The sequence below is a fragment of the Typopeltis vanoorti genome, chromosome 20 (genome assembly GCF_054136105.1).
Source record: "Typopeltis vanoorti isolate ZY-2024b chromosome 20, IOZ_Tvanoo_1.0, whole genome shotgun sequence".
NCBI classification, from domain to species: domain Eukaryota; kingdom Metazoa; phylum Arthropoda; class Arachnida; order Uropygi; family Thelyphonidae; genus Typopeltis; species Typopeltis vanoorti.
In genome coordinates this window covers 36699525-36719036 of record NC_143568.1, presented here as the reverse complement: position 1 = coordinate 36719036, position 19512 = coordinate 36699525, and the positions used below count along the sequence as shown (strand labels likewise).

Below are 19512 nucleotides of genomic sequence, written 5' to 3'. Positions count from 1 at the left end.
TTTGCGACAATTCTTTTAATAATACCATTGAGAGCTTTCGTAGCTCAGTCGGTAACGGAGACACCCTTTGTTTGAAAAGACGCGAATCCCGTCCAGCAGCAGTTTGATAACTTTTATAATTTTTTTTTTTCAACTTAAATTAAATCAGTCGTTCTCATGCGTAAACGGAAGGGTTTTCATTCCTTAGGACACAAACTGATAACAGAATACACGCAATTAACAAACGTCGCAAACTATGCAGAGAGGACGAACCACCCTATGAAGCAAAATTATTTGGTGTCAGGGGCTGTCGTAAGGAGAAGATGAAAGTCTTGACCTTGTGACTCATAACAGTACGGGATTATCCCCGACATGAACTGCTCTTGACATGAAATGTTAACCTCGCAGATTTTTGCAATCCACTTCTTCTTAAGGCACGTTTTTTGTGTATTTCTTCATTTCAAATCTTGTCCAATTCTGTTTTTCACAAATTTCCTAAGTGTGTTTTCTGAGTTAACTAATTGATCTTATCTGAAACAAGAGTTGAACAGTTAAGTTAAACTGCTCTTATTATACAGTATATAGATTTAATTTTTCTATTAATGGAATTTTTATATTAATTAATAGAAAAGATCAAAAGAAACAACTTCACGGAAGACCAATGGATAACATCAATAAAGGTTATCCACGGACAGCTCACGAGCTACGCAAAAAACTGATACTCCTGGAGGTTGTGGAAACACGGAAGACTCAACCCGTCCCCGACGGAAGAGAATAGTTAGTAAAATCTTTAAATTACAATATTTCGATTTTTATTTTCCTGTGTTATTCTCCTTAAACTTAAAGAAATCTTGCTTGCTTTTTTTTTTTTTTTTTAAATTCATTTTCTGTTATCCCTTCTGAATTAATTTGTATTCCTAAACATTTGAAATGCATCGCTTGTTCGATTATTTTTCTGCTTATTTCGAACTTGCGACTAATTGATTGTTTACTAATCATGAGTGTTTTAATTTTTTTTTATTTATTTCCATAAATGTATTGGCAAATCTGTTGGAAATGAAGCACTTCTCATTGCACTGAAAAATAGAGCTAAACGGCCTCATTGAGACATAATTAAGATACCGAAATGGAGGATGTTGTAGATCAAACCATATTTTATAGCCAAATATAGAAAAACTTAAAAGTTTAGAAAATTTACTAGAGAGGTTATGAGGATATAACTTTCGATGTAGTTTCCTTAGTTTGCGCATTGACATAAGGATAGAGGATTCCTTTTGCCTCTTTACAAGCCTTGATACGACCACACCAGGACTATTGTGATTCCCTAGATATCTCGTGGATTCCGAGGGAATTACTTCAATGGCAAACTATTTCACTCAGTCACGGTTCTGCGGAAAAAATCTAGCTCACACCCGTTTCTTAAACGCACGCAAACTTAACTCTTTGTAACTCTTCTTCGAAACCTTTCCCAACTTCTTTATTCCCTCGGAATCCACGAGATATCTAGGGAATCACAAGTGTGGTCGTATCAAGGCTTGTAAAGAGGCAAAAGGAATCCTCTATCCTTATGTCAATGCTCATTTCAACATTGTAATTATCCACTGAATTTTATTTGCAATTTTTGCTATGCGATCTAAGAAATACAACGTTTTATTCACAATAACGTCAAGCCACGCTAATTTCTTCAAGTATAATCCCATCAATATAATACGCCAAAATTGCATAAGTTTACATATACTAACATTGAACTGATAGCCATTATCTTTTGTCCACGGAGCATCTTCCACTTCGGTGCATTGTTACATACACCAGATAGATAGCTCTTAGCTCATTATTTGAATAATTTCATCAGCTTACGAAAACAAGGATACTATCTGCATTTAGTGAAGTTATTTTTCTGCGTTGATTCTTTCTTTTACTTGCAGCATAACGATAATTCTTTCAGACTACATTGCCAGTTCTTTTCACACTTCTATGTATCTTTCTGCACAGTACCCGAAATTTATATATAATTCATGACTCTTGTTACTTAAGCCAAATTGAAGCCTTTTGGCTCTAAGTAAGATATTAAAATAGAACTTTCATTATAAATCTTCTGTGTGTGTGTGTTTTCAAACTGTGCAAACAGTGATTTCCAAACTGTGCATCGCGATGGAACCTTTTTGTTTTCAAACATTTACTAAGTTTTTAGGACAAAAATACTTAGTAAATATAGTCTGGACCTAGCTGCTTAATAAAAGGAACTGTTAGGTATTTCTTTTAGCCTAGTGGCGCCATGAATATATCTGAAATTCTAAAACACTTAAATATTTTAAGTTTATCCCAGAATTCTAGTTCCCTCACCCCTAGATGTCGTTCGTTATTTCAGACATATTCCTGTTACTCCAGCTATAATTATAATTTTTGCTTGTTTTTCTCTCTTCCGACTACAAACACGAAATATATTACGTGTTCTTCTTAATCGCATGTGAATGTTTGCTTCTGATATACAGTTCGATTCTTTTATAATTGAAATTTTTCTAGTATTGTTCTACCCCCGCTTTCCTAATTTTATTCAAATGTCATTACATAGTTCGTGCTTTCTTGTTAGTTTCAGATAGCGCTACTATTTTAATATTTTATTCATTAATTTCTTTAATTAGTATGCATCTTAATTTAATGGTCTTGCATTCCAAGTTGCTATTTCCAAATTATATGGTTTCCAAGTTTTTAACTTCCTTGTCGGTTCTGTGGTGTTAGTCCTGTTGTAGTCTTCATTGCTTCCGTGAGCAAGACATGTTACGTCTTGAAATATTCTGCTAACCTAGATTATCTTCATGCACTAGCCATGCTTAATGATCTGATGTGGCGTTCATGATTAGGGCGGCCCCTCTGGTGGTATACACTCGGTCATGCTTCGCTCACATCTTCCGTTCATCCTCTTATCACGCTGGAATACAGGAAGAATTAAAGAGGGATGGTAGTTTTCAAAAAAGGAAATTCTTCCAAGCTTGCATTTCTTTGAAGTTATTTTCGTAAAATTCAATAAAGTTTAACTTGGAAGTCGATTGAATTTCACTCCAGTAAATTCTCATTCCATGTTGCAATGCGATTCGCCTATCTTTTTTGCATCGGTGAACTTTTCTCGATGGGTTTTTTCTACTTAATGCGTTTAAACAAGTATTTTGGTCCATTTTTCCATCTATAGCTCACTCGAGTCATTTCTTGTAGAACGTGTTGCTCGCGCAACACGTTCTACAAGAAATGACATGGCGAATTATCGTGTTTAACTGTAATAATGTCCGTGTCTGTTAAATGTTCAACATTTAACAGACAATAGAGAGAATTATCTATAACAAATATCAATCTAATATTCAGTGCTAATATACTCTCAGAATATTAACTAGGAGGAACCACTCGTAACTAGAAGTAACCTCCGCATACTATAAAGCCACCACGCTTATCAGATGACACAAATTGGTAAATAGTTTTCTTCTGTTAGTCATACCAAAACAACTCAAAAAAAGGTGACATCTGGTGAGGCTATGAAATCCAGTGCGTAATATTGTTAATATACAGTGAAATTGTAAACTCCTTGTGTCTGTCATTTCTGTCAGTTTATAGAATGCCAAACTTGACTCATTGATTTCTTTCGCTGCCATCACATTTTTTCAGGCACTCTGAATGTACAGCAATTATAGATTTAATATTGCAGCCTATGATAACACCATCGCTGTAGGTTGACGATTCTAAAAATTACGTCTCATACTAGATACAAATGTAGTAATTTATTGTGCTCATCTTTCATTCGTTTAGTCATAATTTCAAACAACTGGGCTTCTATTTCCGGACGCTATGTCCCTTTGTTTCTTTTTTGTAAATTCTTGAAGTCTTCCATAATGAAATGAGGCAACGGTGCAAATGGAATGGGCGTAAATATGATTCTCTGCGCTGTGCAAGACTGATATTACAAAGATATACCGATTAATCGAACATTAATTCTTTTTATGAGTAACACGAAAGTGTAAAAAAAAAAAAAAAAAAAAAGTCGAGGCAAATGAATCCTAATTCTAACTTTACTTAATCTTATTAATCAATGAAGGTTGAAAGTCCTGTTTTCTTTGTCAGAACCGTATTACTGTTGAATCTCTGTCGAAATACGAAAGAAATCTCTGCTGAGATGTTTCTTTTGCTTCAGGGAAACGTTTTCCATCTGGCAAACAGATAAACCAGATGGAAAACACGCAGTATAACTACCGGCTTCACAGCCTTTGTCTTGTAAGTCTGACCGCTAACTTCTAACATTTTGTCTCTTAGACCTAACACAAGATAACTTATTCTCCACTCAGTCAGCAACTATTGAGTGCTGCAGGATATTTAATAATAACTTAATTTTAAAGGTTCTCAGTGAAGGTGTAGATACCTAAAACCATATACGAAAATGCAAATTTGGGTATCTCTCTCTCTCTCTCTCTCTCTCTCTCTCTCTCTCTCTCTCTCTCTCTCTCTCTCTCTCTCTCTCTCTATGTTCACTGGGCATCTACAGATGCCGTATGGTCACGCCGATGCTCGGTGATGTGCCACACCAGGCCTCGCCATGTAGTCCTGTTGTATGCTTTTCTGGCAGCCTCAACTCTCTGAAGATCAATCACTCCACACACACACGCCATCCATCCATCTCATTGATGGTCTACCCCTTCCTCTTTTTCCAGGAACTTTACCTTCTATTACTGTTCTGAGAAGTCTTCCATCCTTTCAGTGTGTCCAAAATATTTTAAATTTCTTTTGTCAATATCCTTAAGGAGCCTTAAAGTTCTACTAATCTTTTCTAACACCCATTCATTTGTACGCCTTTCAGTATATGATATCCTCAAAAACAGATATCCGTTTCTTATCTGACTTCTTTAGGTTCCAAGTCTCGCATCCATAAGTCGCTGTTGGAAAAACAACTGCATCCAGAATCCTCAACTTTGTTTCCATGGAGATAGATCCATCCTTCCAGATTTTAGACAGGTCTCTGACTGTTGTTTTAGCCATTCCTAACCTTTTTCTCATATCTTCTGAACAGCAATTCTTCACATTAATAATGGATCCCAGGTACTCAAACTTGCTGGCTTCCTCAATTCTTTCTCCATTAAGATACAACTTGTTTCTCAAGAGCTTCTCTGTTTGTTTTTCTTTTACTTCAGGGAAACGTTTTCCATCTGGCAAACTGATAAACCAGATGGAAAGCACGCAGTATAACTACCGGGTATCGCTCGCATAAAATTATCACGTATTTTATGCTCATGTTGCTGAAAGTGCATTCATAAACTAACTCTTACCTTTCTCCTTCTGCAAGGCAAATGAATAAGAATATAGTAAACATTGCAGCACAAAAGCAAGATGCTGTACACACTTGTTGCCGTCGCCAATATACACTCCGTGAAGTGCGCCCACCCGTCATGAATTTTAGAACACCCTATTGATAGGCACATGGTAAAGAGCAAGTGACGTCACAGGCCCACCCGTAATCCAAAAATGTTTAATAGCTGTAATGGAAAGGCTGGCATTCGTCCAAATGAATTCGTCCTGCGTTCTCTGAGGTAAACTTACCTCACAGGAGCAGACCGCATTTAATGCTGGGTGATCGGAACCCTCTCCCCTTTTGCATTGCTTGTCTGCGCATGGCAAGTGGAAAAAATCTACACCCAATAGCGTATCAATTGGGAGTAGGGTTTTTATTTAGTTTCGAGCGGAAAACTTAAGTAAAAAAAACTATTGTTAGACATGAGAAATATGAATATAGGAGAAAAACAAAGCATGCTCGGGGATGTTGCTGTCTTTAACCAACTGACGCATATGTGTATGTGCGCGCGCAGGCATGCTGCCACGAGTCCCTATCCTCAATGACTTTCAAAAAAGGGAACCTTGCTTACCTTCTGCTAGTTAAATGTTTTGGACTATTTATTTGTACGCGTCGTATAGCATGAGCGAGCAGAAACCAGTCGACCACACTTGAAATTTCAGTGCAGGTCGGCTCGCGAAGTAGTTGGGGAAAAAAATGCTAAAAAAAAACCCTAACAGTTATTTTTAAATGTAAAGAAATGTATCGATTTAAACTAACGATTTTTAATCATTGACGGTACCTCGTATAATTAATTTTAGTTGTGCTATAGTATGTATTCTTTTAACACTGTACAGCACCTTTTACTCAATGCATGAAAAATGTTTATGAATCCTGATTCTCTGATATCAGATTAAAAGCGATTTTAATTTTCAATCAGCCCAATCATATTTTGCCATGAAATAACGCAGGAATTCCCCACCCATTTGCGATGTTCCACTTACCGAGTGAATAGCATGCGGGGGGTCAGCCACCTTGAATTCGAGATGAACGCTGATTTCCTAACAATTGCAGCAGTTCCTTATCACCGACAACAAACGCACCTTCCGGGAAGAAGTATTTAACAACCGGAAAGAAAACGGAGGTCGCAAATAACTGGCACGTTATCAACACCATAGTGTCAATACTTCCGATCGCTCCGCCCCATGGGCATCCGCTGTTAACTGGAAAAATTGAGTTGCAATACAAACGCGTAGTTTGTCGGACCATGACGAACCCAGAAGCTTTATTCTTTTTCCTTAAGAATCCTTGCATTGTGTGCGCCATCTTCAGGTGACGTCATGCAAGAAGCCGTTACCTTCATTGCAGCGTTCCTGATGGGATGCCAAGACTACGCTTTAGCAGGTAAGACATTTGATAGACGTACTGTTACTTTTGGTGACTTCGTGGCTTACGCGAAACGCTTCAATTTTGTGAGTTAACCAGCGCTTTCCTGTCGTGTTCTATTATTTAAGTGCCATCGGCGCCTACTTAAATAATAGAAAACGTTTAAATATTTCACAATGCAGTGCATTATACGAACAGAATATGTACCTAGTTGCAAATTAGAGGGAATGGCATCTGTCGTAATTAAAACAGTTCGTGGGTGTGCGAAAAATTACGCTAATGGATCTCTTTACGAAGAACAATCTAATTTCTGAAATGTTGCCACCAGCATCAGTCGACGCTCTAATAGTCTATTCTCCTGTTGGTTCAAGCTGTTGCATCACGCCACAGAATACCGTATATGGAATTGCTGATTATTTAACTTCACATGAAAACATAAAACGCATTTCAAGTGTTGAACGCAAGGATGGCGCAAATAGACGGAATGATCATAAGAGGTTGAGAAAATGCCCAGGCATTATTAGACATCTTACTCGTGTCAGGTAGGTAGGCCTAATGCCTAACATTTGGCTTTTTCAAATTCCATTTCTTCAGTAAATAATCCCACTATATTAAAAACAATGATCACAAATATTACATAACGGTTCTATAAACAATTATCAGTGTCCACTTTAAAACTTAGTTTGGATAGTGGCAGAGGACTTCCAGAACAAGCTATGTTTTATTATGCTTTCTGCATTATAGAGATCTTATAATTATTAATTGATTTCACAATGTAAATTTAAGTACAATGGGCAGAATACATTCTAAAGAGAAGTGCACCAGATTTTTGTGGACCCATTTTAAGGTAATCTAATTGAAGTGCCCTGAGTTTTCCAACTAATTGATTATAGGTGGATATGTAATGACGTGTTCATATTTTTTGATATTTTTTGCATAACTTCTTGAAGGAATAGTGCGTTACTCTATTTCAAACATGGCTAACCGTTTTATTTTTCTGTAATTATGATCTATTTATGAATGTGACGCGTGTTGTGATGTTCAAGCCCTCTTATTGCTGCTAACACTTTTCCTCGTCTTGTTATACTGAATTCCCATAATGAATCGGTTCAATATTTCTACAATAATCAGCCACCGTCTGTCTACTCGATCATTATTAAATATATTTAATATCAGCGAATGGCAACCTCGTTATTCTGCTCCACATGAATCTGTTTGTGAAGGTCGTCCGGTATTTAATCGTATATTAGTAAGCATTTTGTTCCTGACATTCTGTACAGATCTGTTGTTTATATAAAAGGCTTTTCAATACAAATAATTCTAATTTATACTCCTATTCCCCCCCTCCCATATAAAAATTGTTTCAATGGAGCCTTACTAGATTAACTGACTGAGAAACGATTTTTTTTTTTCTCGGAAATTTCTACTGTCAAGTTTTCATTTAGTATATTCCTGTTAGGTACGTGTGGGCATAATTATTGTTATAATGTTAGGCGTTTTCCCTTCTCCAAAGGAAAATGAAAGCCTGGAAAAATGGGAAAAATAATTTCCATTTTCCCAGGCTACCTTATTATTTTTATACCATTCTTTCAAAAAGGGAAAGTTAAAAAAAAAAAGTTGTTCATTGTATCCCTAACACTTTCATTATTTTCACTGTTTCTTTAATGTCTTGTGTTCTCGTTATTCTATTTGTTCTATAAATAGTTTCGTGTGAAATTTTCTTTATAATTTCAACCCTTAAAAAAAAGCTTCTATTGGTTACCAATCCCTAAATATTAGTGGCATCTGCATAACTAAATTAGTTTAGCCTTGCATGCAATACTGGACCGGAATTGCATGCATTTGACCACATTCTTTGTTTTACTACCAAAAGAGGCGCTATCAGACAGGAAAGAAAGAAAACGGCAGATCACTCTGGCATCTATAAGCCAGCATTCCGCTATCTGTAACACTGATGCATCTTTTATGCTTCGAATTATGATTTGCATCCTTATATCAAGACTGTATTCCCCCAATCTCTTGCAATGATAACTGTGTGATACTTTGTCAAAGACATCACCCCAGACCTTCGTTTTTTTCGCCAACTATATTACGTCTGTTACAACTCAAGTAAGTTTAGTTGTGATAGAGGAGCTGAAGCTGCATGTTTTCAATGCTCTTTTTTTTATTAACGTTTTTGTAAGCCTTTCATTTAATATTATTTTTACTTATTTATAGTTTAAATTTATAAGCACAGCCAGCCTCTAGTTTGCTATCAATGTGTTATTTTTTAAGTGCCATCAGCGCCTACTTAAATAATAGAAAACATATTGAAATATATCATAGTGCAGTGCATTATATAAATAAACGGAATATGTACCGAGTTGCAAATTAGAGGGAATGCGCACCTGTCATGAGTTTTACAAATTTCTCTTTATAATACTTTTCAAAGTATGCCAATATTTCATTATTAACTTCTTTTATTATGACTTCCATTTGTATTTTCACTAAAAATGTTACTAAGCTACATCAGCATTCTTTCAAGCTACAGTGTTTTCCTTCTCAAAAATAGGGTGGAAAAAAATGTTTCTTTTTTTTTTATTCCTGAAATTAAAAAAAAAATCTTCCTTCTCATGATCTTAAGCATTTTTATGTATTGTACTTTTTTGCCTATTTTGTTCTGTAATCTTCTCCTGTAATATATATTTAGAGTATGCGACTAAGAGTTTATAAGGCAGAATAACAGGAGTGAACACTGGAATAAGGTAATATTTATTTTAATCGACAACATGTTTCATCCTAACTACACAGGATTTCTTCAGGCGTAAATGTACAAACATATTAGTCATGGCGTCGGAGAAGCTCCAGAAGAATGTACTGGCCTCTCAGTAAATGGAACCAACATCACCCCTATCAAATATTCGGATGTAGTCCTTCTTACTAACAGCGAAGAAGAGTTGAAATCCAAGATCAGCAAATTAAACCAAATTTAGAAATAAATATGAGCATAAGTTTCACTAAAACTAAAATGACAATAAGAAAAGAAACTAGTTAATATTGATAACAAATATATTGAACAAATAACTCGGTTTAACTATTTGGGATTACTCATCACTGAAGATCTAAATTATATGAAAACAAATCATAGAATAGGTTTAGGTTGGTCTGTAATAGGAAAACTAAATAAAGTTCGGAATTGTAATAAAATAAGTAAACAGCTGAAACTAAAGATACGGAACTCAACGGTATTGCTTGTGGCCCTCTACGGATCCCAAACGTTTGAATCCAAATGCTTACGAAAAATAAACCAAACTAAATGGACTGAGAAAAAGACTAATCAAATAGTAAGGGAAGAACTAATATTAAACAAACTAAATAAAAAGAGATTAAAATGGTATGGACATGTAAACAGAATGAATCAACAGAGATTACCTTACAGGGACGGAAAACCACCAAACGGACAAGGGGCAGACCAAGGATAAGCTGGATCATCAATATTAAGAAAGCTGCTAAGATCAAGATCTTTCAAGAAAGACTTTATTAAGAAAAGAGTGGAGAAGATGGATTTATGAAGTACTCAACCCGTCTTGACGGAAGAGAATCAATCATCAAACATACAAACTAGTAGTCAAAATAGTAAGAACTATGCGATTATAAGAAGAGACTGGTATTTTAAAATATTTCTAATTGCATATCGCATTGTTCAGAACCTTGTGCATGTTTACACATTTACGTGATCGTGTTTGGCTAATTTCTGGCTAGGATGTATTCAGACAAATTAATACTTGGATTAATATTTAGATGTTTAGGATCTAATGCTATTTCCAAAGACTGCTAGATTTTTCTATCCGTTACATCATAGCAACGGTGAACTAGTTCCGATTTATCCCAATGGACGATGCCTCATTTGTGTGGCAGCTGAAGAGAGCACGTGTGATGACAAAGCTGAGGCTTCACTTTTATATGGTATTCAATATCTCGAACGAGTTCTTCATTACGTTGTTCAATTGATTTTTCTGTCTCTCCATAGTAAGATGACTGGTAATCGCACCATAGCCAATAAACTCCCGAATATTGAAGTGGGTTATGTCGAGGTTTTGTGGATCGGAGTAGTGATCTCATCTTGATAAAGGGGCAAATACTCCTTTGATTTCAAATATTTTTTGTCAGTTTTATGGAAATAGAGCTGATATATGGGAGCGTGATGAATCCTCTGTTTTCTTCATTAGAAATGTCTATCATGAATCCATTGTTAGATGTGTGTGTTCCTTTATGATCTGCCACCATTTTTCTTTCCCTGTATAGCTCCTTCACTTTCGTTGCTTCTCTTAGCACCGAAACTTTCTAAATCTATAAACCCCATCTATATTATCAATTGTATTTTCTGATGGCCCGTTTGAAAACTAACTATTCCGCCTTTCCGTTAGTGTTATTACTCTTCCCCCATCTCTCTCTCTCTCTCTCTCTCTCTCTCTGAAACTTCTATAAGGATAATTATGTATTTTTCATATTTCCTTCAACCCCCATTTCTTTTCAAATGCATTATTTGTGTACCTCTGCCACCCTAAACACTGTTTTTTCACTTCCAAAAATAATTACAGATCCAGACCTAAGTTATTTATAGTATTTGGATCACTTTTTTTAATCTATCAGAATACGACTCCATTAATTCTGGAAAGCCTGGTTCATTTTTCGCGTACTCTGCTTCAACTGGAAATCGGTGATTAATTTATAATTTCCGATTCCCTATCCCACTTTTACATTATTCCTTAATTTAAAAACTAATCGGTTTCTGCTTTTTCTTAGTTGTACATTATATTAGTCCACCTGCTTAGAGTGTAAGCACAAATTAGTTATTTTTTTGCATGTTAATCAGCTTCTTAATTTTTAATAATTTTCTTCTTCTTTCACTATGCCTTATCCCATGTCAAACGGGGTCGGCGCACCGATCTTTAACCTTCCTCTTCCAAGTTCTCCGGTCCAGGGCGTCCTTCGGACTCCATCCTTTCTCCCTAAGATCCTCTGTCACCTTATCCCTCCACCTGAGCTTGGGCCTGCCTCTTTTCCTCCTTCCCTCCAACTCCACTCGTTTACCAACATACTCTTCACCCTTCCTCTCTACATGTCCGAACCACCTCAGCCTACTTTCTTGTATCTTCTTGTCAATTGGTCCCACCTTAACCGTCCCTCTGATGTAGTCATTCCTTATCCTGTCCTCCTTTGTCACACCACTCATCCATCTCAACATCCGCATCTCCGCTACCTCTATCTTTCTCTCCTGTGCCTTTTGTTATAGGCCATGTCTCCGCGCCATGAAGCATCGCCGGCCTCACCACCATCTTATACAGCTTTCCTTTCCTCTTACAGCTCGCTCTCTTGTCGCACAGGACCCCGCTCATCTTCCTCCAGTTCATCCAGCCGCATGTTATTCGGTGCTGTATTTCCTCATCCAGGTCACCATTCCTCTCGACGACCGACCCAAGGTACTTGAATTTCTTCCCTGAAATTAGCCTTTCACCCTGAAGTCGAATGATCATATCCTCGTCACTCCCCATTGACATATATTCAGTCTTCTCCCGGTTAATTTTCATGCCTCTCTCCTCCAATACCTTTCTCCACTCTTCTAGGATATTTTCAAGCATCTCTCGGGATGATTCGCATAGAACAATGTCGTCGGCAAACAGCATGCTCCATGGTGCCTCCTTCTTGACATCCTCCACTAGTACATCCATGACCAGGTCAAAGAGGTAGGGGCTCAGAGCTGACCCTTGGTGTAGCCCTACGACAATGGGGAACCCTTCTGTCATGCCGACACTAGACCTGACCTGAGTTTCTGTTCCCTCATACATCTCCTTCACCATCCTCACATACTTCTCCGACACCCCCCCCCTTCTTCCTCATACACCTCCATACCTCCTGCCTGGTCACTCTGTCGTATGTCTTTTCCAGGTCTATAAACACCATGTGCAGCTCAATTTGCATCTCTCTATATTTCTCCATCAATCGCCTTAGCGCAAATATCGCATCCGTTGGCCCTCTTCCTGGCATAAATCCAAACTGCTCCCCACCAATTTTCATTTCCTGCCGTATCCTCCCTTCAATATTTTTCTTCTTCTGTATTGCCTTTATGTGTATAGTCGACATTTTTGTTCCAGGTTTGAAGATGATCAAAGATGACGAATTAATCACAGAAAAAATAAACAAACAGCAAATAAGAGGACAAAGTGAATCCTGGCCCCAGATCTTACAATCTTCGATTAGCAATAAATTCTTTAATTAACGAAGCTCTTTGAATAATGCCACTGAATTTTTTATTTTAAGTTTGTATTTTTTTAATGAAGTGTGTTAATGCATAAAATTAATGGATGGAAGAAAAGAGCTTATCGGGCTTAATTTAGCATTAAAAACTATTAAAAGAAAATATAATAAACATGCATTATTGTTTTTATAGCCAAGTAGCAAAACAATGTTTGCCTTTTAAAATGTTTCGAAAGTGATTGAACGCTTATGAAAAAAAATACTTGGGGCTTTATGGAACTGAGAAGTGGATTTTGGCTCTCATTGGATTTCTGATGAGAACCAATCGTTTAAAAGAGTTTGGGTCAGAGAAACCTTAATGAAAAGCAGTAATGAGCTCTTGTTTTCTAATGGTGAACCAACTCTCATGGTGAAAGTCGTATTTGCCTAAACTCTATCACTTAAGAAATTTCAAAGTTTTTTGTTTTGCTGTTTGGCTATAAGACAATAATACGCATTTCTTATCCTTTGTTTTAATATTTTGTATGAGAAATAAAACCTGTTAGTCGTTTCTTCTGAAATACTTCGTCAATAGGAATGGCAAACGCTATTGTTTGTGATAGAGAATCACGGCGGTGACTTAAGCCAAATACGGTAGCGAGATCGTTCTAATACGGAGGTTGTAGGGGTTTTACTCCTGGGGAGCAGGCAAACTGGCCATTAGAACACACACACACGCAAATTAACATGTATAATACACTGGCCTCGTAGCCTAACTTACTTCGGCCATAAATCCAAATAACCTAAACGATGGCGAGTCATTCACTGTTTTTGTTACAAGAATCATCAGTCTGTTTTATTTACAAAAATAAAGTTTTTAGTAATCGCATGCGAGGAAAAGGGACCCAAATACCGAAGAATGAAAAATGTTTTCTGTAATGTAGAAGCGGTTTCTTTGCAGAACAGAGTTTCAGTTGCTGACAGCGCGAATTCCCTTATGAAAGCCAACCTCATAATAAAAATGTCAGTGAAATAGATGCCGCTCTAAAGGAGTGGAGTTTTATAGAGGTTTCTTAACTGTGTTTGAGATGTGACTGACAGAGTGGCCACGACTGCATTATCTAATGGACAGTGGAGATAAAGCTACCAGTATGCAATCGATGTACAGTAATCCCTCGATTAGTGCGTCTTTAAAATTCGATTAGTGCGCCTATATACATCTTAAAAATAAATGTTACACATTTTAAAAATTTTCTATCTGTATATTTTTATGGCAAGCTATTTTAAAAAATCACTCACCAGAATGAAATAAAATAATGTAGTTACCGATTTAAAACATTTTACAAAGTTATTTTTAATGGCATACTACACTGCTTCCATGTACGCTATATATACAGTACTATGTTCCAAATTTTTACCGCCAAAATTTGTCGTCTGCTATAGTACGCCCTTCGACACTTCTGCGCATGGCAGGAGAAGGCGAATCCATTCCGATTAGGGATGAATTCGGTATTCAATATTGAATACCGAATTCAATTGAATAGGGTAATCAATCCACTTCTGGGATGAATTGTTTATTATTACACGTCGGAAAATTAACTTCTCTTTTATGATCATTGTAGTTTTTAAAGTGGTAACTATTTTGTTTGTATTGTATAACAGTTGGGAAATTTTATCTATAAAGCACGTGATTCCCCTTCAGTGATAACGTCCAAGAGTTAATTAAATCTCATTCTAAAGAATTGAGTGATTCCGACCTGCTAAATTTAGATGCACAGCGGGAAGATCCCGAAGAAAATTTAACCACTGATAGTCAGCCAAAAGAGATTTCACAGACAATTTGAAAATATTTTTCGTACAATCGAAGTTTTTAAGCAGCAATGCTTGGATGCTGACCCTGATGAAAGGAGAAGCAGTAAAATTTGTAGAAGAGGCAATAGGGCCATACCGTCGGTTGTATGAAAAAAAAAGAAACAAAATGCCCGCCAAATTTAGCTCAATTCTTTGTTAAGAAGTAGAATAATAAAATTTATATTCTGAATACGTTTTATTGTCTTTCAGCTTCATGGTTGTTTTCCTTTAACTAGACCCTGAGACATACCCTAATTCTTTTATAAAAAAAAAAAAAAAAAATTAAGGGTCCAAAAAGAAATCTGAGGAACGAATTATACATTTTCCCATAGGTTATTCGATTAGTGCGTTTTCGATTAATTCGCCTGATTTAAAGAAGCATTAGGCGCACTAATCGAGGGATTGCTGTACATGGTGGAGAGGACAAGATCACAGAGCATCTTAAAACTTAAAAACCTTTCTTTATACTGAGAGAGAGAGAAAGGACAAGAATTTTAAGCTATGTTTGCATGGCAATTTACATTTCGTTTGCTCCCTTGCGATCAGCATTTGTAGAAACATGTGCCTCTGGAATATACTGAAATTGGCTCAAGGAAAATATCTGTGGGGAATTAATTGTTCTCTTGCATTCCAGTTTATGATAACAACAACAACAACAAAAAAAAAAAAACACTAGATTTTGATGCCCCTTCCTCCTCCCGCTTTGCTTACTGGCAAACTTATATTTGTGTACGTAACTGACTTGCGTTCTTTGCAGAACAGGCTTGTGGAATACCCGGACGGCCAGTCGATGGTTGGTATCTACCTGTGCAACAGATTTACACTCCAGGATCCATGATTCAGTATCACTGCGATACTACCCATATGATCTTCGGAAACGACAAGCGAGTTTGTTTGCACGGAGGCACTTGGAGCAATAGCATCCCTATCTGTGGTGAGTTACGCTTAAGTTTTGTCGTACTTATTTCAGTTTTGTAAACCATAATTAGAAAAAACTGAAGTCCATAATCTTTATTATAATACAAGGTATAAAGGTGAAGTGAAGAAGGTTTGAAACTTTATTTGTAAAAAAGTTTTAATTCATTATTTATTAAATCCTGTCGTGGATTGCACCTTTGTATATAAGTTTAAAACTATTAAATCCAGTGTACTGTGCTTATTGTAAAAATAGTTTGCGAGTGGCATCAGATTTCTACACTGACACAACTAAGATTCTTAACGTATGTAATTTGTGTGATAATTCGCTATCTGTTCTCAAAATTCAATCTTAACTTCAAGTAAATCGAGTCTTCACACCTTTATATCTTAAAAACGGAAAACAGTTTAATAATATTAAGATACATTTTAGAAAAATTACAGTGTTTATGAACTTCAACAACAGAAAATTGTCTTGAAATCTAAAAGACAAACAAATCGCATCTTATATGTTTCTTGGGCCCAAAAATATATCAGCTAAAAAGAACATTAAGTCTCTTAACTGCATCTGAACATCTCTTGAAAGATAGCTTCTTCTGAAAACCACTATCTTGCAAATAACTGTAGATTTCCTATTCTTAGTTGGCAACATGAAAAGTTCAGACTTGACAATAAAATCTTCAAATTCGAACACCGTCTAGCGGTCCTCCTTTAATGTGCCTTCTAGAAAAATCCCACAAAAACCTTTCTTCTTTCTACTTTTATCTTCAAGATTCAGTCTTTTTCCTCTTCCTGTACGAAGGATTCCCAATAAAAAATTATCCAACACTTAAAACGTCGCTGTATCCTCCGAAACAACGCCGTTAAAACATTTAATGGAACCTTCAATAAACATCTCTCTTCCTATGTGAGAAACTTCATTTATCAAGTTCCCAAGTTCTTATAAATTTCTTCTGCAACTGTTATTCCAGTTTCTCTGATAGAGTAACACCTAAATAACTTTTTCATCTTTCTTTCTTTCTGAAAGATGGCTACTAACGGAACTATTTTTCTCACTTGTTCCAAAAACTTCCATATCATTACGTATCTGCACCTCTTTCTCCCTTTCACAGCTCTATCCAGCCGTTCATTTAGTTAGCGTGTTCTTTCACTCGCGCATGCTCCAACCCGCACGATGCTTCCTGTTCCGCTTCAGTCGTGAACTGAAGAAAACCGTCACTATTACTCGTCGTTATCTTTACGGCGTTTTGTTGAAAGCTGTAAAAACTTCAGATTTGGCCAACTAAGTAAGTTTTTTTTTTAACTTGGCTATTTTAAAACATCGCTAAACATTAAACTACAATACTTATTTTGGATAGTAAACTGCAAACAAATTTTATTATTACATTTACTTCATTAAAAATTAGCGCTACACATAAAATGTAAACAGTGCACAATATACACATAAAAAAAGCAATTAATCGTGCAGTTTTCAACATATAAATGCACTAAACCGAACATGGTAATCTGAAAGAGAATAGTTAAGTTGATACAAACAAAATTCTGTAGAACATCTGTATGGGTATAATCGATAAATCCTTAATGTGTTTCAAGAAACTTCCTGCAGGTGGCGAAACTTCCCCATTAGTTATGACATTCCAAACTTCGAACCCTGCCTATCCGCCCACTCCAAGTGACCAGCTGATGATTTTTGAAATCTCAGAATGTCACAACGATAATAAAGGGAGGTAATGAAGAGCCTTCAAACCAAGACGTCCCAGACTGCAGAAAGTTCGAGGCTTCTTTTTAACAGTACGCAAACTTTGCAACGTAGTAATCATTTATAGTATGGTCCCTAAGTAAGAAATCAGCCGAAATTATTTTTTGTACTTCCCATCGATGACAGCCGTTCCATTTGTGTTTGGACTTCGTAAACAGTGCATTGTGGAGTAGTAATACACCTTTTTATCCCCATATGAGGAAGGATCGGGTGTGATATTCGAGAAGTACAAAACTTGTACAAGATTTCGTTGTTCCTCTGGCGCGATATACGCCATATTTGGAATCTTTAAACCGACAACGTATGTGTCGCCACCTGCTTTCAGGAAGCTTCTGCAGTGGAAGTAGCCAGCTAACTCAGTAAAGATTGACAGCTTGTTCTAACCATCCTTGAATTTCTATATAAAAAAAAATCATTTAATTCTCATAAAACATAGCTAGATTAGTAAATCATCGAAATTTTGTTTATGGATCGATTCGACATTGTGCGAGGCCTCAACAGAGCAGTCAGCCGGAAGTAATTGCTATTTGATTGGAAAGAACAAGAGGAACATTTAGGAGGGCTTTCAGCTTGAAGATAATGTCATCCGGTCTCGTGCAGGGGAGCGGCACGGTTGATCGTTGCCCACAAAAACAAATTTGTAGAACTTGCCAATACACCGAAATGTGCGTGGGCCTTAGTTGACTAAAATAACAGTTAATAATCAAACTAAGCAACGTGTGAAAAGGAAAATATTAGATGCTGTCTTATCGGCGGTGAAGCTCAAGACGTTTCGAGGTAAGGCTCGTCGTCAGAACACAAGGAGATATGGAACACGCCTTACATCGGCCGTGAAAGGAAGAATGATTATTCTGGATGGACTAAGTGTTTTTTATACTTTCGCAGAGGAAAAAAAAAAAAAACAGTAAGCATACGCAGTTGACGGAACATAATACGTTTACCTCATGGCCTTAGTTGTCTCTACGTAACCCCAAAGTCTGAATAATTTTGGATCACTTCTTTTGTAGGACTCCTCCTGGCTACATTGACTTCGATTCTTGAGCTGCTAATTCATGTTGTTACACAATTCTTCGAATTTTTTTTTTTTTTTAAATTTCGATTCCCATAAGTACACTTGGTATTGTTCAACTCTTTCAGCCAACATAAGATATTTTTTCCTCTTATAGGTGGAGTTGTTTAGCTTAGAACAGGGGCGGTTTTAGTTTCTCCATCATGCAATTTCAGTAAAAATCTCCCTGCACTTGCAGAGAATTAAATTCATGGGCAATGTATTTGCTAATCCACGCATTCCGTAGAAATGGACTTATAAAAGAAACAAACTACCAAAGCGATCATTCGTTGAATTTGACTGAAGCCAAATCGATCATTACACGAAATCTGTTTCGTTCAATTCCCTTTCAGTTCGGTGACTTGTATAGCCATAAATACATTCCATATTAACTGGATATTCATGAATGGTTTTACTCGTACAATCTGTTCTGTCATTGGCTTTTCAGTGACGCACTTAATAGCAGTGATATTCTGGTTTGTCGTAGACAGAGCTGTTCAAGTGGAAAGTGCCACCCAGTCGAGCACGTTCGGGAATAACTCTCCTCTAAATGCCATTGACCGAGACGAGAGGACTTGCTCGTGCACGGAGAGACAATCGGATGCTTACTGGACCGCTGTTCTCAGTGAAAAGTCGGAAGTGTTGGCAGTCAGGATCACATTTGCCTACGGTAAGTGGTTCAACCTTCTGTGTATTATTTTTTAAAACATGCTTTTCTTAATAAACACGTGCACAATTGCACTCTGGTCATTCCAGGGAACGTGATCAATGCAACTCCAAACATAGTTGTGCAACGCTCCGTTTACTTTCTATAGATGGCGCTGCATCGCTACTTCGTATTTTTGTTTAGTTCGATAAGAGATTTCAGGAGTCGGTGAAGCTCATGATCGGCAGCCAGTGATAGCTGCATGTACGCAGATATTCCAGCGATGGTCCTACATTTCGATTGCTTAATACAAACTTGTCTTTTGTATGGATATCACAATACATGCAGTTATTGTAAGCATGAAGTAATTTAACATTGAGCTGATCGATATAACAAGCACTGACAAC

The 19512-nt window shown here is 36.8% G+C and overlaps 1 protein-coding gene across 2 annotated transcripts in view; it reads left to right on the top strand.

The window, feature by feature from the left end:
* The first annotated feature begins 6555 nt into the window (after positions 1 to 6555).
* LOC150095370 (sushi, von Willebrand factor type A, EGF and pentraxin domain-containing protein 1-like) overlaps positions 6556 to 19512 on the top strand; it is a 47726-nt gene continuing 34769 nt past the window's right edge. For both annotated transcript variants that reach the window (XM_090410115.1, XM_090410117.1), the window contains exons 1-3: positions 6556 to 6688; positions 15495 to 15671; positions 18947 to 19129. In XM_090410115.1, coding sequence (XP_090266241.1) covers positions 6625 to 6688; positions 15495 to 15671; positions 18947 to 19129 — 424 coding nt within the window. In that variant the 5' untranslated portion in view covers positions 6556 to 6624. The remainder of the gene's footprint in view (positions 6689 to 15494; positions 15672 to 18946; positions 19130 to 19512) is intronic.